General features: G+C 45.8%; 1 protein-coding gene across 5 annotated transcripts; it reads left to right on the top strand.

Moving 5' to 3' along the window:
- Positions 1-7,280: 7,280 nt before the first annotated feature.
- Positions 7,281-18,356, top strand: hdx (highly divergent homeobox). 5 transcript variants are annotated; one of them, XM_036133369.1, is made up of 12 exons: positions 7,281-7,468; positions 8,888-8,986; positions 9,321-9,490; positions 10,661-10,807; positions 11,014-12,186; positions 12,266-12,322; positions 13,898-14,044; positions 15,885-16,083; positions 16,166-16,245; positions 17,442-17,537; positions 17,670-17,792; positions 17,882-18,356. In XM_036133369.1, the coding sequence occupies exons 3-12, from the start codon at positions 9,455-9,457 to the stop codon at positions 18,110-18,112; spliced, it is 2,289 nt and encodes a 762-aa protein (XP_035989262.1). In that variant the 5' UTR covers positions 7,281-7,468; positions 8,888-8,986; positions 9,321-9,454; the 3' UTR covers positions 18,113-18,356. The 5 variants fall into 5 exon arrangements, with proteins under 5 accessions (XP_035989262.1, XP_035989263.1, XP_035989264.1 ...); XM_036133370.1 differs by lacking the exon at positions 7,281-7,468 and adding an exon at positions 7,490-8,627 and having other exon boundaries at positions 8,787-8,986; XM_036133371.1 differs by lacking the exon at positions 7,281-7,468 and adding an exon at positions 7,490-8,627.
- Positions 18,357-18,950: the final 594 nt, after the last annotated feature.

Here is an 18,950-nt window from a genome sequence, read left to right on the forward strand (position 1 = left end):
GCATTTGTTTATTTTGTCTTAGCCAATGAGCTCGTAGTACTGACCAAATTCACAATTGCTACCAAACTACCTATTCAATATGACCCAATTTACATGGTGCCCTACAAAATCATTCCAGCCTTAAACTTTTTTCCAATTTCTAACATTACAAATACAAATTTCAATGCATTTATATAGCACTTTTATGTGACACACCCGCATAAAGGGGTGCATAATCGTGGAATTTACATTTTTTTAGAACTGCAACAGATCAGGCCCCCTAAATCAATATTTGTAGAACAATATTTTGTTGCTAGACAGCTGGCAGTCTTTGGGGGCATGTTCCTACCAGCTTTGCACACCATTTTAAAACACCTTCTGCTTTGAAAAATAAATATACGTATACATATATCAAGCTTAGTAAGATTGGATGGAAAGCCTCTTGTGAAGATCAAGTCTTGCCACAGATTCAGTCAAATTAAGGTGTGGACTTTTGTTGGGCCATTTTAACACATTATGCTTAGATGTATTCAGTTTTAGCTCTGGCTGTATGTTTAAGAAGCTGGAAGGGAAACCTCTGTTCCCAAATCAAGTCATTTGCAGCCTCTAACAGGTTTTCTTGCAGAATCGCCCTGTATTCAGCTCCATTCTTCTTCTAATTAATCCTGACCAGCTTTCTTGTCCCTGCTGAAGTATTCCCACAGCCTGATGCAGTCGTCAAACTGGAGATGATGTTTTCAGGTAGTTATGCAATGTTAGTTTTCCAACACACATTGATTTGCATGTGTGCCAAAAAGTTAACTTTTGGTCTCGCCTGACCAGAGCACTTCCTGTTTACTCTGTCCTCTACACGGCTTTTTGTCATAATAAATCATGTGGTTTTCTGTTAACAATATCTTTGTTTTATCACTCTTTAATGAAAACCTTTTAACAGATCAGATTCTCCCATCTGGTCTATGGGTATTTGTGGCTCCTCCAGAGTTACCAGGGACATGTTGGCTGCTTATCTGATTATTTTTTTCCCTGGCCTGCTAGTTTTGTTGGAGGGCAATGTCTTGGTAGGTTTGTAGTTTTGGCATTCTCCTTATTATCTGATAATGGCTTGAGCTCTATGAAATGTTTAAAGCTTGAGATGATGTGTTATAACAAAACAGAGGTTTAAATTTCTACACAACTTTGTTTTTCCTGACCTGTCTGCTTTGTTCCTCTGTCTTTGTGATGATATCTGTTCTTTAATGTTTCTCTAACAAATCTCTGAGGCATCACAGAGCAGCTGAAATCATGCTAAATTTCTATTACATAGAGCTGGACACTATTTATATAAGGTGAGTTCTGAAGACGGTTGGTCACACTGGATTTTACTGAATAGAATGGATGCCACAGTGTTTTCATTGGGAAAAAATACATTTTAACATATGGAATTTTTTCCACTCACGATGCTCATAAAATATCTTCCTTCTTGAAGTTTTTAGTTTTACTGTGAGAAAACATAAAAAGATTGGTTGGTAACACCTTTGCTAGACATTGTAAGTTTTATTATGTTAGATCAATAAAATGAAAAGCAATGAGGATTGCTTGAGAATTTGTCATCTGTTTGTTTCTATAGTTTAGCAATTTGTGATTTATGGCTGCAAAATATAACCCTGGCATATTAAGATTTGATATTGTGCTACAAATGTTAGTTAACATAAGCCCTTTCTATAGTGTGAAAATAAATCTAGCAACCAATTTGGTTTCAAATGAACAGATGAGGAAAATGGATATTTCTTATGTAAATGTTTGGATATATCTGAAATTTATTGTCAGCCTCTCTGTGCCTTGTATCTGTTCTCCTGTATCATATAAGAAAAATAATGGCTATAGACTACAAAAGAAAGTTTGTGTGTCACCCCTATCTAAAAGACTGCAAAACCATTTGGATAAACATTGCAGTGATGAAAAATATCTTTTTAAGAGGCCAAATCTTCTTACGAAAAAGACGAGTAGCAAAAAAAAAAAAAAAGGAAAACAAGGTCTGAATGGATGTATGCCAATGATAGTTTGTGAAGGAGGTAGGAGAAAGGGTCTCTTAAATAACAACAGTGAAAAATGTTAGATAGTCTGAAATCAAAACAGTAAAAAGTGAATAGAATGTATTCACTTTTTACAAACCAAAGGATTTATTTTTGAAAAGTAAGTTTCAGTGTTATGTGGAAACAATTCGGATTAATCAGTTTAAATGGATACTAAAAAGCTACACTTCTTATTTGAAACTATCTAATTATCCAAACACTAAAAAAAAGACTGATCATTTCACCCTGACCTAGCACAGGGATTTAAAAAAAAAATTAAAAATAAAACTCAGAAAAAAGCAGGGTGTGCATTTCTATTTAACATCTTTTACTTTGAAACCCCTGAATAAAATACAACAAATTTAACTACCTTCAGACGTTGCCTTATTGGTAAACATGGCCCATTGTGTGTAACCACAGCTGCAAGCCTGGGTGTTTATATTAGCTTATCACATCTAGAGACTAAAATTGTTTTTATTTTTGTCAAACAGCTGGATTTCAGTCAGACGATGAACAAGTTTTCAAGTCTTTTCACAGATTTTAAACCTGCAGCCTTTTCTTCCCGTTTTGCTCTGTATTCAAACCCATGCGTCTTCTTACCAACTCTGAGCAGGTACTTTGTTTCTTCTGAAGAAAAACCTCAAGGCATGATGATGCCAATTCAAGATTTATTGTCAGCTGGCTTCACTCAATTTAATATAGGGGTATCGGAGAAAAGGGGCACATACAATCCAGGGGAAATACAACCAAGTTTGTGATTTGAATGTAGCAAATATGTGAAAAGGAACAAAGGATATAAATACTTTAAGGCAAGACAAGGCCCATCCACTGCTTCTAAAGTAAAATCAGCACTGGACCTTAATTACAATGTATCGTGGAAACATACTGAAATATGTTACTCCATGTTGAAATAGTGCATGCGGAAATTGTTTAGACCCTGAGTCATCGATCAGGCAGTGATCAAGTCCTAGTCTAAAATAAAGAAATTACGGACACCCCCATCCTTTTACGTTGTCCGTCAGTAGGCCTACCACAGTTTCTTTCACAGCTCTGTGCAATGACCAAAGTGTGCGAAAAGATCATCAGCAGGCACACACACACACACACACACACACACACACACACACACACACACACACACACACACACACACACACACACACACACACACACACAACTTATATTGGATTACTTATTCACACCGTAATGCTTCATATACGTGCCAGCCAGGCGAGCTGCAAAGAAAGCGAGCGTGCATTGCGCTGTCCGTGGTGCTGAAACTGGCTGCGCGGCGGCCAGCGGAGATAGAGGTGGAGCGCGGTGCGTGAAGAGAACTAAATTAACTGTGTGTGTGTGTGTGTGTGTGTGTGTGTGTGTGTGTGTGTGTGTGTGTGTGTGTGTGTGTGTGTGTGTGTGTGTGTGTGTGTGTGTGTGTGTGTGTGCGCGCACGCGCGCACGGTGACACTCCCGTGCACAGCCTTCACGGCGCGTGGTGATATGCGCCGGAGGGCATGTGCCAGCAGGTGAAGATGACACATCTTCCTCATTCATTGATGAGAGTCGCCGCCGCTGCCGCCGCCGCTGATGCTGTGTGGTTAGGACGATGGTGATCATGATCCCAGCAGCAGCCTGTAGGTTTACCGTGAGAGAGGTGCCCTCTCAAGCAAACGACGTGACACGGCGCTGATCATCCACAACTGCTCAGACCTCTTCAGTCGTCATTTTGGCTTTAATCAGTCACTTGAGCCCCACGTTACAGTCGGCAGCTTTGAATGCGAGGGAACACATGCCCAGAGCGTGGCCTCCTCGCCAACCCACCACCACCAGCAGCAGCAGCAGCAGCAGAAGCATCATCAGCATTCTGACCACAAGCAGCGTGGTGCAATGAAGACCGTGCAACCTTACCTTTCATCCAGTCCAACACTTGCTTTGGTGTCCATTTACTGATGGGCTCCATAACCAAAGCCATAGTGTCACAGTCTCTCCGAGGTGAGCAGCGCGGGACTGAATGCGGACGTCATTAAACGACTTGTCGGTCACATCTGGAACGAAGGAGCATTGGCTGGATCAGCGGGAAAAGAAAAGCCTAGTGCGGGTTTATTATCTCCATCAGAGCTCGGCCGCCTGCAGAAACAGTGAACGGGATGCGGTGGTGCAATCCGCACGCACACACAACCACACACGCACACGCTACCTCCTCTCTCTCTCTCTCTCTCTCTCTCTCTCTCTCTCTCTCTCTCTCTCTCTCTCTCTCTCTCTCTCTCTCTCTCTCTCTCTCTCTCTCTCTCTCTCTCTCTCTCTCTCTCTCTCTCTCTCTCTCTCTCTCTCTCTCTCTCTCTCTCTCTCCCTCTTCCTGTGTGTGTGTGAGTGTGAGTATCTCTCTCTCTCTCTCTCTCTCTCTCTCATGCCTTTCCGCCAGCAACCCCGCGCTCTGTGAGAAGTGGATTCGGTGGGGCTGCGAGGAGATGGAGCGACCCCTCCCCGCCCCTCTACTCCTCCCGCCTGCCTCGCCGCAGCATCACGAGGGACACCACGCATAATACGGAATGGTGCAACGCACACCATACAGGGAGGATCTCTCTCTCTCCCAACCCCCCCCCCCCCCCCTTTCCCTTCCTCACACACATATGGGAGAAAGTGGTTTAATGCAACCAAGCAGCGAGCCTATAATAAACCGTGCTGCAAACTCACAATAGTGTGTAGGTTTACCCAAGACGCGCTAAACGCTAAAAGCGACCCTAAAAGCGTCCCCACCACGTGACGTGACATTTCTGAGTGTTTGCTATTCGTGCCACATCACAAGGTGAGGTGTCAGCAGGTGCCCTCCGTCTGTGGAAGTTCACTCTCTGGGGATGATGTTATCGGCATCAGTCTTCAGGCGCCGAAGCGCACTCTCTGGGCTGTGAGGAGCAGCGCCCCCTGCTGCGGGATTTGGAGACAGGTGACGTCATGGAGTAAATTCAATAACAGCACGTTCGGAGCGCCAAACCCAATAAATAAATAAACCTTAAACAAGAATAACATAGGCCACCTACGCAAGAGCCCCTTCCGTCCATTCTTGGCGAGGGTCGCAGGGGGGGCAGCACATTGCTGATTCCTGGTTGCACAGGACAAATAACCATATGTGCACGAACTCAGACATGAGCACATTTAAGGGTGACCAATTAACCTCGCATGCACGTTTTTGGACTATGGAGGGAAGCTGGGAGTAGCAATAAAGAACCCAGTCATGTGCAGTGAGCTAGTCAGGAGAGGAGGGGGTCAGTTTAATTTTTATTTTAGCTGTCAAGTTTCTTTGTCCAGGAAAAACTGGGTTATATGAAAATGTAATACTTTTATAGACATAGCTGTTTTTATTTAACATCTTAAACTATTTCCCATCTTGCCACATCACTACCATAAACTTTAATGGATCAGCGAAAAGCAGTATGATGCTGCCACCCCATGTTGGACCACACCGACGCTGTGTTCAGGGTAACGTGCAAGTTTTCCACCCCACATAGGTTTGGATAAGTTCAATTTCACCGTCTTCAACATGTTTGGAAGACATCAACAAATCTAAAAAAAAATTTAAAGTAATCCAATAGCATTTTTGCTTAATTTAAAAGTGAATTCTTTATCTTATTTTTTAAGGCATAATGTGTATGCTTTACATAAATAACTTTACAATAATACCATAAAATGCAAACACTTATGTTATTATTTCAGGCTCTCATATATATATATATATATATATATATATATATATATATATATATATATATATATTGTATTTATATTCTCTAATCATGTATTTCTGAGTCCATTTTGTAGAGGAAGGATATTATAAAATAATTGAACTAAAAATGAAAACAATATAATCCCATCTTTATCAATTAAGTTTAAACATATTAAAGGAATAGTAAGAGGTGTGCACCTTTTATTTTTACCTTTCTCTACTTTAAACTGTAAATTTTATAATATTAACTACAAAATTTGAATAATACAGAAATAACCAAGTATCAGAAACATGATTCATGTGCAACTGAGTTCAACTTTTTGTGTAAAACTCCTTCTTCCTCTTTCCAACCACATCTGTGCAACTGCATTTGCTTACTGTGTAAAACTGTGTGATGGATGTTCAAAGTATTAACAGAAACATCAGGGTTTCCATACTTTGATCTTTTTAATTGATGGTCCTGTTTACGATAACAAAAAAAATGTGGCATATGGTTAGTGATAATTAGATATGGGCAAATTTATGTCTTTTAAGAAGACACCAGAGAAACTTCATAAATGACCACCATTGATGTTTGTATGGAGCATTTATTGTTCAGCGTCCCACCCCACCCCAATCAATACATTTTCATATCATGCATAATATTCAACCCCAACAGGGATAAGCATGTAGGAAATGGATGGATGGATGGATGGATGGATAATATTCAATATAATATTTTAGCAGGCATATGAATATTTGTTGTTAAATATAATCAATTAGAACATCTCAAAATTAGTTTTTGACATTATTGCATCTAGTCAGGATACCAGGGTGTTTATTTATTTATTTATTTTTACCAAGTTTGGGAATCTCATATGGACCCATGCTTGCAGTGGTGACATTAAACATTAAACTTTTTTTTTCCACAATAGATTTCAGCAACCCAACTTCTGTAGTTATGCTTGTCATGACTAAGTAAAACTTACAAAATATGAACCCAACTATACTCCGAAAAAGCTGTTCTTTAGCTTAAGATAAATGTCATGAAACTGAAATCCCAACATCGCCACGACTAGCAAGAAATCTTTTTATGGATTTTTATTATTATTATTAGTAGTAGTAGTAGTAGTAGTATTATGTACAAGTAACAACATCATTGTGTTACTGCAGCGACTGATTCGGAGTCAAGAGTCTCTTGACATTGCAAAATAAACAAGAGTGACAGAATGCAACAAACTATTGGAGGACAAATACGGATATAACCCAAAAAGGCAAGATGAGGGGAAACTATGTCTAATAATTAAAGTTTAATGGCACCAATCTTCACAATTGTGCAGTCAAAACACACGTTTGCAGAAAGCTTCCTGCTCCAGCGGGGAAAATAAGCGCCCTGCATCCAGAGCACCAACGTGACATCACTTTAAGAAATCCCTGTGAAGAGGAAACGGGCCATTTCCCAGCGCCTGCCTCTGCGCTCTGTGACCTCCCCCTCCAGCAGAACAAAGTCAACGGTGGGCGGGGCCGCGGGGGCTCACTTCTCAGCCCTCTTCGGCTGTCACGGCCATGATTTCGAGCGCTCATTGGCTCCTGTCTGCGCCTACGTCACAATCATGAATAGAATTGATGATCGGACGTTCTGATTTAATTGTCTAGAAAAAAAAAAAAAAAAAAAAAAGAGGGGGACCGGGCAAGAAATCTGCTGATTTGGAGCGTCCGTCTGATTTTAACGTCAGAAAGGGTATGAACCGAAGTGATCTCACTTTTAACCGAGAGCCATCGTAGACACAAAAAAAAAAGCGACGCTGTCGGTCTCCCGTCCGCAGCCAGGTTCAGCGAGACGAAGCTATCCGGGATCGGGAAATCACACATTTGGAGGAAAACTTTAGCCGCTGGCTATCCATCGGTGGGGGGAGGAGGAAGCTATGCTAATGCTAGCTAGCGCCTGCTGGCTCGTACGCGGCGGCTGTCGGGGCCTGCATGGCCGCCGCGGCGCAGCGGCTCCCAGCCGGTTTGTTTACTTCCCAGGCGCTCGGCGGCGGAGTTTAGAGACGCGCTTCCTGTGCGGCTAACGCGTTTCTGGAGCCGGCGGCGTGGCGCGCAGGCTCGGCCGACGTGCTCCGCTGTTTTTGTTTTGCCGTTTGTCGCCGCAGCGTTTCCATATTGACTGTAGCCATGCGCAGTCCGCCTGCCAAAATAAACCCGCTGTGTGCTTATTGGTCGCACAACATCCCCGTATGGGACTCTCGTGTGGATCAGAACCCTCCACAGCACCGGGCCACTGCTGCCGTCCTGCCGCCTGCCTTTCCCTGAGGAGCACTTCATACGCGAGGGATCGGCCTGTTTGACGCTAGATTTCCTCTTTTCCCTCAATGCACCCTCCTTAGCGAGGAGTCATGAAAAAGTTCTGTGAGGCGTTTATTGCATGAGTAGCCTAGATGTCACTTGACGTTCTCTCTTACCACTCGTGTAGGGAAAAGTGCCACTCTCGCTTTCCTCTCCTTTTTTTTAAAAAAATGGAATAACTTCAGGTTTTTGTTTGAGTGTGTGTCAAAATCTAACATTTAACCGGATTTATCGGTGCTCCTACATATTGTACTCCATTAATCCTTTAAATAGACCTCTGCTCTGTGGCCCAGATAGGAACTGGCTCCAGCAGCCCTGGCCCTAAAGTCATACAGGGTTATCAGCAGCCCTGGCCAAGATGTGCAATAAACTAAAAAAGCCTCAAAAGAAATCCACGCTTTGCTGGAGTTGCAGAATCTCGCACTGAGAAAATGTACATAAATTAAGTATTTGATTTGTGCACATTTGTTTGGTGGAGGGGGAATAGGATGGAATAGAGTACAGTGATACTTTATTGTCCCGCAGTGGGGGGGGTCCGGGTGTGTCCGCAGCAGGTAAGGAAAAAAGTTTAGAAAAGAAGGGGGAAAAAAATCAAATCAAAATGCTGTGCAGTCATTAAAACTGCCATGTTCGGATTGAGTGGAATGTGCAACCGGGTTAGGGTGGATTTGGAAAGTCAACCAAATGTTCTAATGTTGTGGACTTTCAAACAGCAACATCAAACGACAGCAGGAACGCAAACAGCTTGACTGTTCTGAAGTTTGACGGCTCGCTCGGAGGAAGGATCTGCGATAACGCGTCTTTGTTCCTTCAGGGTGCAGCGCTCTGCCGGTGAAGGAGCTCCCCGGTTCTGCAGCAGCTCCATGCACGGGATAGCAGCCTGCACTCCAGAAGTCCCCCGCCTCCTCAGCAGGTAGAGTGTGCTCTGACCCTTCCTGTGAAGGGGGACTCCGGTTCCAGCTTATTGTTCAGGTGAACGCCCAGGACGCCACTATCTCTGTCAGTGTCCTGGACGTTCACTGGTGTCGGCGTGGAAATCCACGGCCACCTCTTTGCTTCCCCCCCACCCCCCACCGCATTGATCAGGAACTGGTTCCGCTTGCATCAGTCCCCAAAAGCCCTGTCTCCACTGTCCGTACTCTGTGACGAGGCAGTACCGTGTTAACTAGCCCGTCGGCTTTGATGTCCCCGCATGTAACGTATGTGTGATTCCTTCTTCGCTGGAAATAAAAAAAAAAAAAAAGTAGGTCTGCTTTGCTCTCCCCTCAGCCCTTTTACCCAGAGGCGTGGAACGCACACTGTCGCGAGATGACTCCGAAGACAACAGCACGGATCTAGAGAAATGGAGGCGGCGCTGTGACCGTTCCCCTCCGCCGGCGATATGGATGCGTGGCCACAGAGACGTGGCCTGCAGACTGTGAGTGTCAACAGTATTTATTACATGTAAACATATTTAATTTGTCTTCTTGTTTTATAATTCCACAGTACCCCGTTTCTGGGGTTGGGGGGGTTTATGTAACAGATACAACCCAAAGCGGTTAGGTGGGAAGTACAGGTAAAGATCCTTGTTTTTTCGTAGGTCTTTACTAACAGAAATCCTGAAAATGTTGTTGCCGTTCGTATTCGGCCCCACTTCTCTGTCATAACCCTAAATGCGACCCACCGGCGTTGGCGGCGGCATCATGCTGTGTAGATGCTTTTCAGCCTTGATGAAAAGATGAGTGGAGCTACAACATGGTAACAATGAAAGAAGTACAACATAATGATCAAACCATAATGATGTGTGGCCCAGTCAAAGTTCACCAAGGCTTACAGAGCGGTCGTCTTAGATGTCCTCCATCCAATCTGACAGAACGAGATTTTATATCATAATAAACCGACATAAACTAATGCAGAATTGTGTAAAAGTAGAAGGTAAAGGATATGTTGTTCTTATTTCTTTGCAAAGAAGCGCAGCACAGACCTCCCCCTCAGTCATTGCTTCATAGAGCCCCCCCCCCCTTCACCCTAATTGTTTTAAAAAATTGCAATATGTCGTAGGTCACTGAGAATACCAATAGCAGATGCATGCCATGAGCTGCAGATTCACTGCTCCATCGGGTGTGCAGGAACAGAGCATCTCTAGCTGGACTTAAAATGTCAAGAATGTAATGTTTGCCAGCCGGGGGGGTGGGTGAGGGTGCTGTGCCGTGCTAAACGTCGGCAGTGATGTTTGCAGGTGGAGCAAACATGGCGTTCTTTTGGCCACCCTTCCATAAAGGCCAGGTTCTCCCTAGACGCCTTCGCCTGGTATAGCTTCTGGTGACCAAGATGCTAAGGCTGAATGCAGGGTCACAGTGGCCACGGGAACGCCGGAGAACATCCAGGAAGTCATTGGTCGTTGGTTGATTTCAGTCGGTTTCTGTCACCACTATTAAATCAGCCTGTCTTCCTAATTACCCTCACCGTGGCATTTTTTTATAAAGCACATCGTCAATGTGTTTGAAAGCTTAAAAGCTAGCGTTGATCCTGACTGCAGTGAGGGCTCTCCCACCACCAACCCCCCCCCCCCCCCCCCAACACCCCCCTCCATCCGCTTCTCTCTCAGATGAACCTTCGCTCGGTGTTCACGGCTGAACAGCAGAGGATCCTGGAGCGCTACTATGAGAACGGGATGACCAATCAGAGCAAGGCCTGCTTCCAGCTGATACTGCAGTGTGCTCAAGAGGCCAAGCTGGACTTCAGCGTTGTGCGGGTAAGCCGGTGAAATGTGTCCGTGAGAGAGCGAGAAGGAAGTAAAACCACTTGCTGCAACGTTGGCGGCACCCTTTTTCCTTTGCGATTGAGGAAATGAGCCTAGTCCGTGGAGGTGCGTGCGTTTGCTGACACGCTCTCTCCCAGTGTTGTGCTGAATCCTTTTTGGGTCCCGTTTCCTGAGCCCGCGTTGTTTGTCTCCCGCAGACGTGGGTCGGCAACAAAAGGCGAAAACTGGCCTCCAAGGTTGAGCAGAACGGAAGCGCTTCTCATTCTTTGTCCGGTCATGGACTAGCCGGGGGGTTGCTGTCCAGTCCCACGCTGGCTGGCGGCGTGCTGTCCAATCACGGCCTCGCCACGGGGGCGCTGCTTCCTCCTGACATGGCTGCTGCCCGAAACATCCAGAGCCGCGTGCATCTCCTCCCGCCGTCCTCGTCTTTCCCCGCTCTCTCGTCGCCGTCTTCCTCCCCGTCGTCCGCCTCGCCCCTCAGCAGCGGCAGCAACAACAACAACGACGTCATACTGACCGGCATCTACTCCGTGAACTCCGTGCCCCGCTCACGGCCGCGACCCTCCGCCCCCCCGACTCAGCCGGACTCTGACCTCTCCATCCGCACGTCTTCGTCTCTGATCAGCCAGGCTTTGCAGAGCAGGAGCACGTCCACGTCCTCCCCCGTCCACTCCAAGTTGCTGACCTCCTCTCAGACTCTCCCATCGCTAACTGCCTCAGGACCTTTAGTCTACACTGCTATCAGGAAGGGCACTTTATCCATCGGGGAGGGGGGGATATGTGCTGGAGCAGGGCCGGTGCCCCACAGCTGGACTAGACAGTACGGCACGGGGCAAACTCGGCCTTGGTCTTCTTCTTCTTCACAGCCCCAAGCTCAGCTGCAGCCCAGACCTCACTCCAACCCTCAGCCGACTGCACCGCCAAAGCCTCGGGCCTCCCTCCCCGCCCAGAGCGCGGGCCCCTCCTCCGAACAAACGCCTCGTATTCAGCAAGTCTTCACCCTGTCGGAAAAGGGTGACAGGGAGCGGCCGAGATCGGGGCACGCCCCTGCTCCACGGACCCAGGAGACCTACAGGCCAACACCTCACCCTCTGGACGCCGGTCACTACCTCTCCATTGCCATGGAAACGGGGAACGAAGAGGACGAGTGGCTGAGGGAGGAGGAGTTGGCCAACATGGCTGCCCAGACACACATCCACAGGGAGCAGCCGCTGACCAGCCCGGCGGGCGCCGACGTGTCCGGGGTGAAAAGAAACCCCACCCCGCCTGTGACGGGCCCCAGGCCAGTAGTGCATCCCAGCAACGCATCGCTCCAGGGCAGCTACGCCCTCACAGTACAGACCTCACTTGCCGGCGAAGCCAGCTCACAGGTAGGAGAGGTTCTGGTTCTAGTGTCGTTATCCCTCAAAGGGGTTTGAAATCCTGACCCTGCGTGTCTTTCCAACACAGGCCTCACTTGGCGTGTCGGCTGCCCCCTGGGTAATCAACAGCTCCAGGAAGAGAACAGTAAGTTTCTTTTTGGTCAACCGCTGCGGCGTTACGGTCTGGGCCAAAAACCAAAACATAATCAAGTCCTAACTACACTTTGATGTAAGGTATAGCTGCGAATCCTGATGATCCTTTTAGCCTGTGTGATGCTCACTCCATCTCCCGATCACCCATTGCCAGCTTCTCTGTCTCTAAGGAACGTATCCTCACAGCGGGATGCTTCCACCACCATGTTTCATAACGGGGATGGTGTGTTCAGGGTCACATGCACTGTTCGTTTTCTCCACCTACTGTGCTTTTCTCATTTTGATCGGGGTGCCTTTTACCACACGTTTGCTGTTCCCCTGACACGTCTTGCCGATTCTGCACTACATAAAAAAACAAAAAAAAACAAAATCCAATAAAATAAATTCATGTAACAACATGTGAAAAAAAAACTCTAGGGGACAGAATAATTTCACAAAACGCTGTAACAATTGCGAAGGAGTTATAACGTGTTAATTTGAATTAAAAATAAATATAAACTATTTATTAGCCATCTATAATGGGAGTCTTATTGTAAAGTCGTACCCATATCAACTTCATTTAAAGGCCGTTTCAAGGAGTTTCCTTTTTATCTCTTGATCTTGAAACCTGCTACTATTTCAGGACTTTAACACTTTTGTTTTATTTCAAAATACCATTATTTTCAAGAGACAGTTTCCTATTTTATTTTCTAAAGTTTTTATTGCATTCTGGGCCTTTGAATACAAAATATTAGCCTTGGACTACTTGAATAATAACTGTGTTTTATTGTTGCCTGTAGGTGCCACAAATCATAAAGCTACCGTGAACAATTTATCAGCCCTTTTTCAAAACCTATACCTCTTGAACTTGAAAGGAATAAAACAGATTCTTTAAAGCACAGTTCGTGGTAGAGTAGTAGAGTTGTTGTGTTGAGAAGTGGAAAAAGATGGCCGTTCCATTCCTTTGGTGTTTTTAATTGCACTGAGGTTCAGAACCTTACCTTACTGGAGGTCTTTAAATGTGTCCTCCAACAAGGCAGTGAAATAGCCCCGTTTAAACTTCTGACAGGCTGTGGATTCACGTATGCAAGGAAAAGAACCAAAATACGGATGGCAGCCTGTTGAATGTGACGTGTAGCCAATCAGAAAGCGGGGTTAGGGAAATCCCAAGAGGAAAAAAAAAAACAGAGCTCACCTCCGTATCATAGTCCAGCAAATGCAGAGCCACCTGTTCGCGTCTCCACTCCTTCAACCAACTCCCTTTCTTTTATGTTTTTTCTCTGTTAAGATCAGTCCACAAACTATCGGCATTGTTTCTGTTCGTCGTCCATGTCTATTTACTCTGAACTCACGTTTGATCTTCAGAAAAGATTTCCCATCAGCCATCTGAATGATCCTGAGTGAAATCTGTTCGTGCGGGGTGTGTCTGACCGGACACCACGCGCTGTACCAGCAAACCGGTTTACTCTGCGATTGTTATCTCTACGTGTGCTGTCTCTCGGGCTTTGAAGATGGACCGACTGTCTGCAAACTCGCCGTGTGAACCAGCCTTCATTAGTCTGCTTCCTGTCTGCTTCGTGCCCTTTAGCTGCAGGATCGGACTCAGTTCAGCGACGGAGATCTCGTCCAACTGAAGCGCTACTGGGACCGAGGCATGACCAGTCTGGGCTCGGTGTGCAGAGAGAAGATCGCCGCTGCAGCCAACCAGCTCAATGTAGACACTGAAATAGTCAAGGTAAAGCGCCTCACCCACCTTTGATTGGGCATTACAAACTGGGGCTTCCTGGTTGTCTACGCTGTCACTTAAGCCCCATTTACACTACCCTTCTGTAACCGATCCGTGCCGAGTTCGGACCGAGCTTGGATCAGTTAACCATGCCGAGCTTGGTTCTTAACCATTTACACATCAAGCTAGCACGGTTCCTCGCCTCCTAGTGACGATCTGCGGTACTACTGCTCTCTAGGATTGAAGGAGGGAATCAAGCAAATCAAAATGGCGGCGCCCGTAACATTCAGGAAGTTATGCTTGGTTATAATTGTGATATTTCGTTGTTTGCGGAGAGTTAGGCGAAGAAGGCAACCTTTGGTGAATTTACTTGACAGAGTCAGCTTTTGGGAAGTGGATAAGACAAACGAACGTCTAATCAGGGCTTACAGACGCAGGAATAAAAACGACAGACATTGAGGTTCATCACACTGCTAAGCAGAATCTTCCCTGTAAATCGTGTGTCACGGTAGGGAAGCTAGTATTTTTATGAATGACTGAAATTTCATGATTAGGGAGGCTTATCGACTGTTGCTTTCATCAGTTGTTCACATTTTATTATATTTTTTTTCGGTTTTATTTAAGTTTCCCTCATTTATGTTGTGCTTACAGAACCGTTTAGTGAGCTGACTGTAAAGAGATGACGCAGTCTGCTGATGCGCTCTTTAACCCCAGAACGAGGCTCGGCTTGGTTAACTGATCCAAGCTCGGACTGGTCTCGGCTCGGCTCGGTTTAACAAGGGTAGTGTAAATGGGGCTTTCTCATCTGAGATCCGAGCCACAGATGAACCGGGCCGAGCCCTACTATCGAACTAGTACTAGATTCAGCGCGGTTCGGTTGTGTCTGGCACGGTTCAGTTCAGTTTGCGTTCCATTTACACTCGATAGTTATCCCAGTTACCGTGCTCGGACCGTTCTCGGCACGGTTAAAAAAGGGTGGTGTAAGTGGGGCTATAAAGTGTAGCGTCAATTTGGATCTGAGGCATCACCAGGCTACACGCTGCTACAGAGGTCAGACATCTGCCTTGAGTCAGTAAAGGCTTTGCTGAGCATTTCAGACACATTTTGTTCACTATAAACTGATTTCCATCCATCCATCTTCTAACCTATCTATCCCTTTTGGGGTCGCGAGGGGTGCTGGTGCCTACCTCCAGCTGTCAATGGGCGAGAGGCGGGGTACACCCTGGTCAGGTCGCCAGTCTATTGCAGACAGTTCATTTTCACTTGTTCATATTTAGTTTTGGTCTAATCAAATTGAATATAACAAAGAGAACCAGAGAACTTAAAGACAGCCCCTGAACATTTCTGGATTTTTCAGAGCCATAACAAAATTAGGACAAACAGCTTTTCTGGGTCACAGACGTTTGCTAACTTGTGTACAGGGAGTTGTTCAGAAGTCGTGTAGAGATGCATCAGGGCTCCTGTATAAACGCTGACAGGCTAAACATAGTCCTCCTGTCCTTACTCTCACGCGTATTCTCTCAACGCTGCGCCGGACGTCTGGTTGCAGTGGTTGGAACGTTTCTAATCAGTATCAAGAGGAGAGGTTAGCAGTGTTCCTGTGCTGTCAAAGGGCTGAAGTTTAATTTAGGTGTTGTTCAAATCTGGATAGGTTAGAAAAAACAAATAGATTTTGGGAACACCATTAGTTTTTCCATACGTACGTACATGCACAACTGAACAGTAAAGGAAAATGAATAGCAATGGGAAACTGTTGACCGTATTATGTTTCTCTTCTGCCCTGTTTAGTAGTCTGAACAATAAATGATTTCTGTCTACGTGTCGCCTCCTGTGGATCCTAATTGTGCAGACATGGATCAGCAACAGACGGAGGAAGTACCGTCTGATGGCTATTGAAATCCCTCCCCCTAAAGGCGGGCCCGCCGTGTTCGCCAACTCATCGCCGGGAAGCCGGTCTCCGGCGGCCGCGAGCCCCGACGGGGAGCGCCTCAGAACGCCAGAATTTGCGGATGACTCGAACGACGGGGGCTCTGAGTGCATCTCTGAAGGTGAGCCTGCTGGTGCTTTTGCACGTGTGCGTTTGTCCACAAACTTTGCATCTCACTCTACACCCTGTGTTCTCGCGTATAGACGGAACCGTGGATTCACATCACAGAGACGGAGAGGAGGAAACGGATGCATCCGCTGCTGCTCCACTAGCCAATAATGTGGTATCTATCTTAAAGTGTGCCCTTTAGCAAAGAGCGTGGGATTGGATGATAATAGTTAGGTATTTTATAGAGCTGATCAGGGCACGTAACTTTAGAAGAGATAATATGATGAAAGCTTCATTTCCATGCAACTCCTCAAACTTTTCCACGTTTTCTTATGTTACAGCCTGCGCCAGCGTCTCTTTACTGGGACTGGATCAGCATAACGCGGTGCACTGTGAGACAGAAAGCAAAGATTACGCGGGCGTTTAACTCGTTTTCAATCCGCAAAAGTGTGCCGAGTCGTATAGGGCCAGAACCTTCTTTTTCCCAGAACAGCTCAAGCTCAGACTGGATGAGGAGCATCTGTAAACGTCAAGTTTTCAGGTCTCAAGATTACTATCTGGACTTTGACTAGGCCATTCTAACACATATGGCTCAATCTGAACCCTTGCATGATAGCTCTGGCTGTATGTTTGAGGTTGCTGTCCTGCTGGAAGGCGATTCTCCGCTTTAATAGGTCTTCTATTCCCCTTGTATGCAGCTCCATCCATCCTCTAGTTGCCTCCGAACGACTTCTCTGTCCATGTCGGAGGGCACACAACGGGGATGGTGTGTTCAGGGAATTGCGCAGTGTTCGTTCCCCACCCAGCAGTTTACATTGTTGGCCAGAAATTTCAGTTTTGGTCACCTTCTTCCACGTGTTTGCCGTGTCCCCCACATGGCTTGTGGCAGACGCAGATTCCTGTGGCCACTCTTCCACAAAGAGTGCACGAGGCAAAGCTGCACTGTCGGCAGAGTCTCCCACCGAAGCTGTGGATCTATGCATCTCCTCCAGACTTGCCATGGCCATCAAATGTGCCTCTTTTATTAGTGCTTTTCATTTTTTATGAATTAGGTGACTTGAGAACGCAGATGGTTGCATTTATTTTATCTAGGGGTGTCAAAGGAAATTAGGCAGAACACAAATGTCCCATTTTTTTCATATTTGTTGCACAGAAATGCAGAAATAATTAATTTCCCTCCACCTCCCAATTAAATATTACTTTGTTTGGCTCTTTCGCATAAAATAATAAAATGCACTGATGTTGGTGGCTGTAAGTTAACAAAATGTGGAAAAGGTTCTGCCCGTACTAAACCCATTTTCCCCATATCTTTGATCCCACACTCGTTTTCCTCTATGAAGTCATCATCTGTGTGGTCTGTGTTTTTGATAGAAGATTGAAGTGATCGATGAGGATGAAGAAGCGGACGAGGACGGGGACTTAATGGCCTCGGACCTCGAACAAATGCAGAACCTGCTGGAGTTCAAGGTGAAAACACGCTCTTAATGGCAAAACGGGTTTTCGTATGTCTGCGGAAACGCGCCAGCTCGGTACAAAAAGGGCTTGAAAGCACAGCGACATTATCTTAATGTTTTGCCTCGTCGAATGGTTCTGTTCCAGCACGAGGAAGTGCAGTTCCTAGAGAACGAGCTAGAGAACCAAAAACAGAAGTACCAGGAGCTCGCAGACTTCACAAACAGCCTGCTGAGCGCCGTGAGGGACAATGACCTGGCGAGACAGAAGGTGCGTTCAAAGTCCCGTTCACAAAGCAGAAAGAGCCATTTCTGAAGGGATGACGTTGCTCACCTGAAATGCGTTGGGTCTGTTTTTAGGAGCTTTTGGCCAGCCTACCTCAGCCTTCCGACCAGGACTGGGACGCGCCCGCGGAGAAGAGAGCCCAGTCGGATCCGACTCCCAACCACAAGACCCACATGGACGCCTCGGCTCAGGACAGTAAAAGATTCCTGCTGGTCGACGTCGACAAAGACCACTCGTCACCCGAAGTTACCGAGCCCTCTGCATCAGAGGAGCTGCTGCAGGAAGCGGGGGCAGAACAGAAGTGACTGACTGTCCGCAGCCTTACGGCCGTTTTAACGCTCCGCTCAGAGACACGTTTTACTCCCTGAAGTGACTGTATAGTCTGACAGTTAGGTTAAACCAGACTCCATGCTCAGTGCCTGTGGACTGATGCTTCACTATGACTGTTGGGCTGAACGATGCCTTCTTTTTTTTTTTTTTTTTTAACTGCATATCATTCGCCTTGTTCTGGCCCAGTCCAGAGAGAACAATAAATGACCTCTAACTTAACCGTGTTGCTTGTTTTCTTATGTGAAGGTTAACAGAGACGCCCGCAAACAGCCGCTGCGCTTCAATAATCTTAACCTTTTTGTAGAAGAATCTATATTTTAGTAGACTACTGGAACCAAAATCAGATATTTCTGTGGTACTGGTTCAATCTGACACTGTGGCATAGTTAAAGCGCCATCAGATTTACCTATTAATAAACCACAAGCCTAAATTTTGCTTTTTATTTCAAAGCGTTGAAGTGAAGCAACCTTTTTTCAACAGATTCCAGTTTAGGTCTGCAACAGTGCCTAAATCTGTGTCTAAATACAGACACAGCAAGTTTAATGGTACCCCCAGGTACATTAAATCACAGGTTTCTAAAAGATGGCAATGGAGGAAGGTTGATTTTTGTATCAGGTTAACTTAATTTCAGTGTTGATTGGGTCATATATTGTGGATTAATGTCCATTTTCAAGTTTCTGGCTGACACCACTAGATCTTTTGCCTCCTAAGCCCTTTAACAGAGTTAGAGGCCCACAGCATCACAGATCCTCCACCGTAGCAAACAATAGGCAGGAGGTGCTTTTCCACATTTTTATCTGCTTCATACCAAAC

This window comes from Fundulus heteroclitus, unplaced genomic scaffold (assembly GCF_011125445.2).
Source record: "Fundulus heteroclitus isolate FHET01 unplaced genomic scaffold, MU-UCD_Fhet_4.1 scaffold_613, whole genome shotgun sequence".
NCBI lineage: Eukaryota > Metazoa > Chordata > Actinopteri > Cyprinodontiformes > Fundulidae > Fundulus > Fundulus heteroclitus.

Coding starts and splice junctions, on each gene's coding strand:
- hdx (XM_036133369.1), top strand. CDS start 9,455: ATGGATGCGTGGCCACAGAGACGTGGCCTGCAGACT. Junction 12,323..13,897: donor ACAGCTCCAGGAAGAGAACA/GTAAGTTTCTTT, acceptor CGTGCCCTTTAG/CTGCAGGATCGGACTCAGTT. Junction 17,793..17,881: donor ATGACCTGGCGAGACAGAAG/GTGCGTTCAAAG, acceptor GTCTGTTTTTAG/GAGCTTTTGGCCAGCCTACC.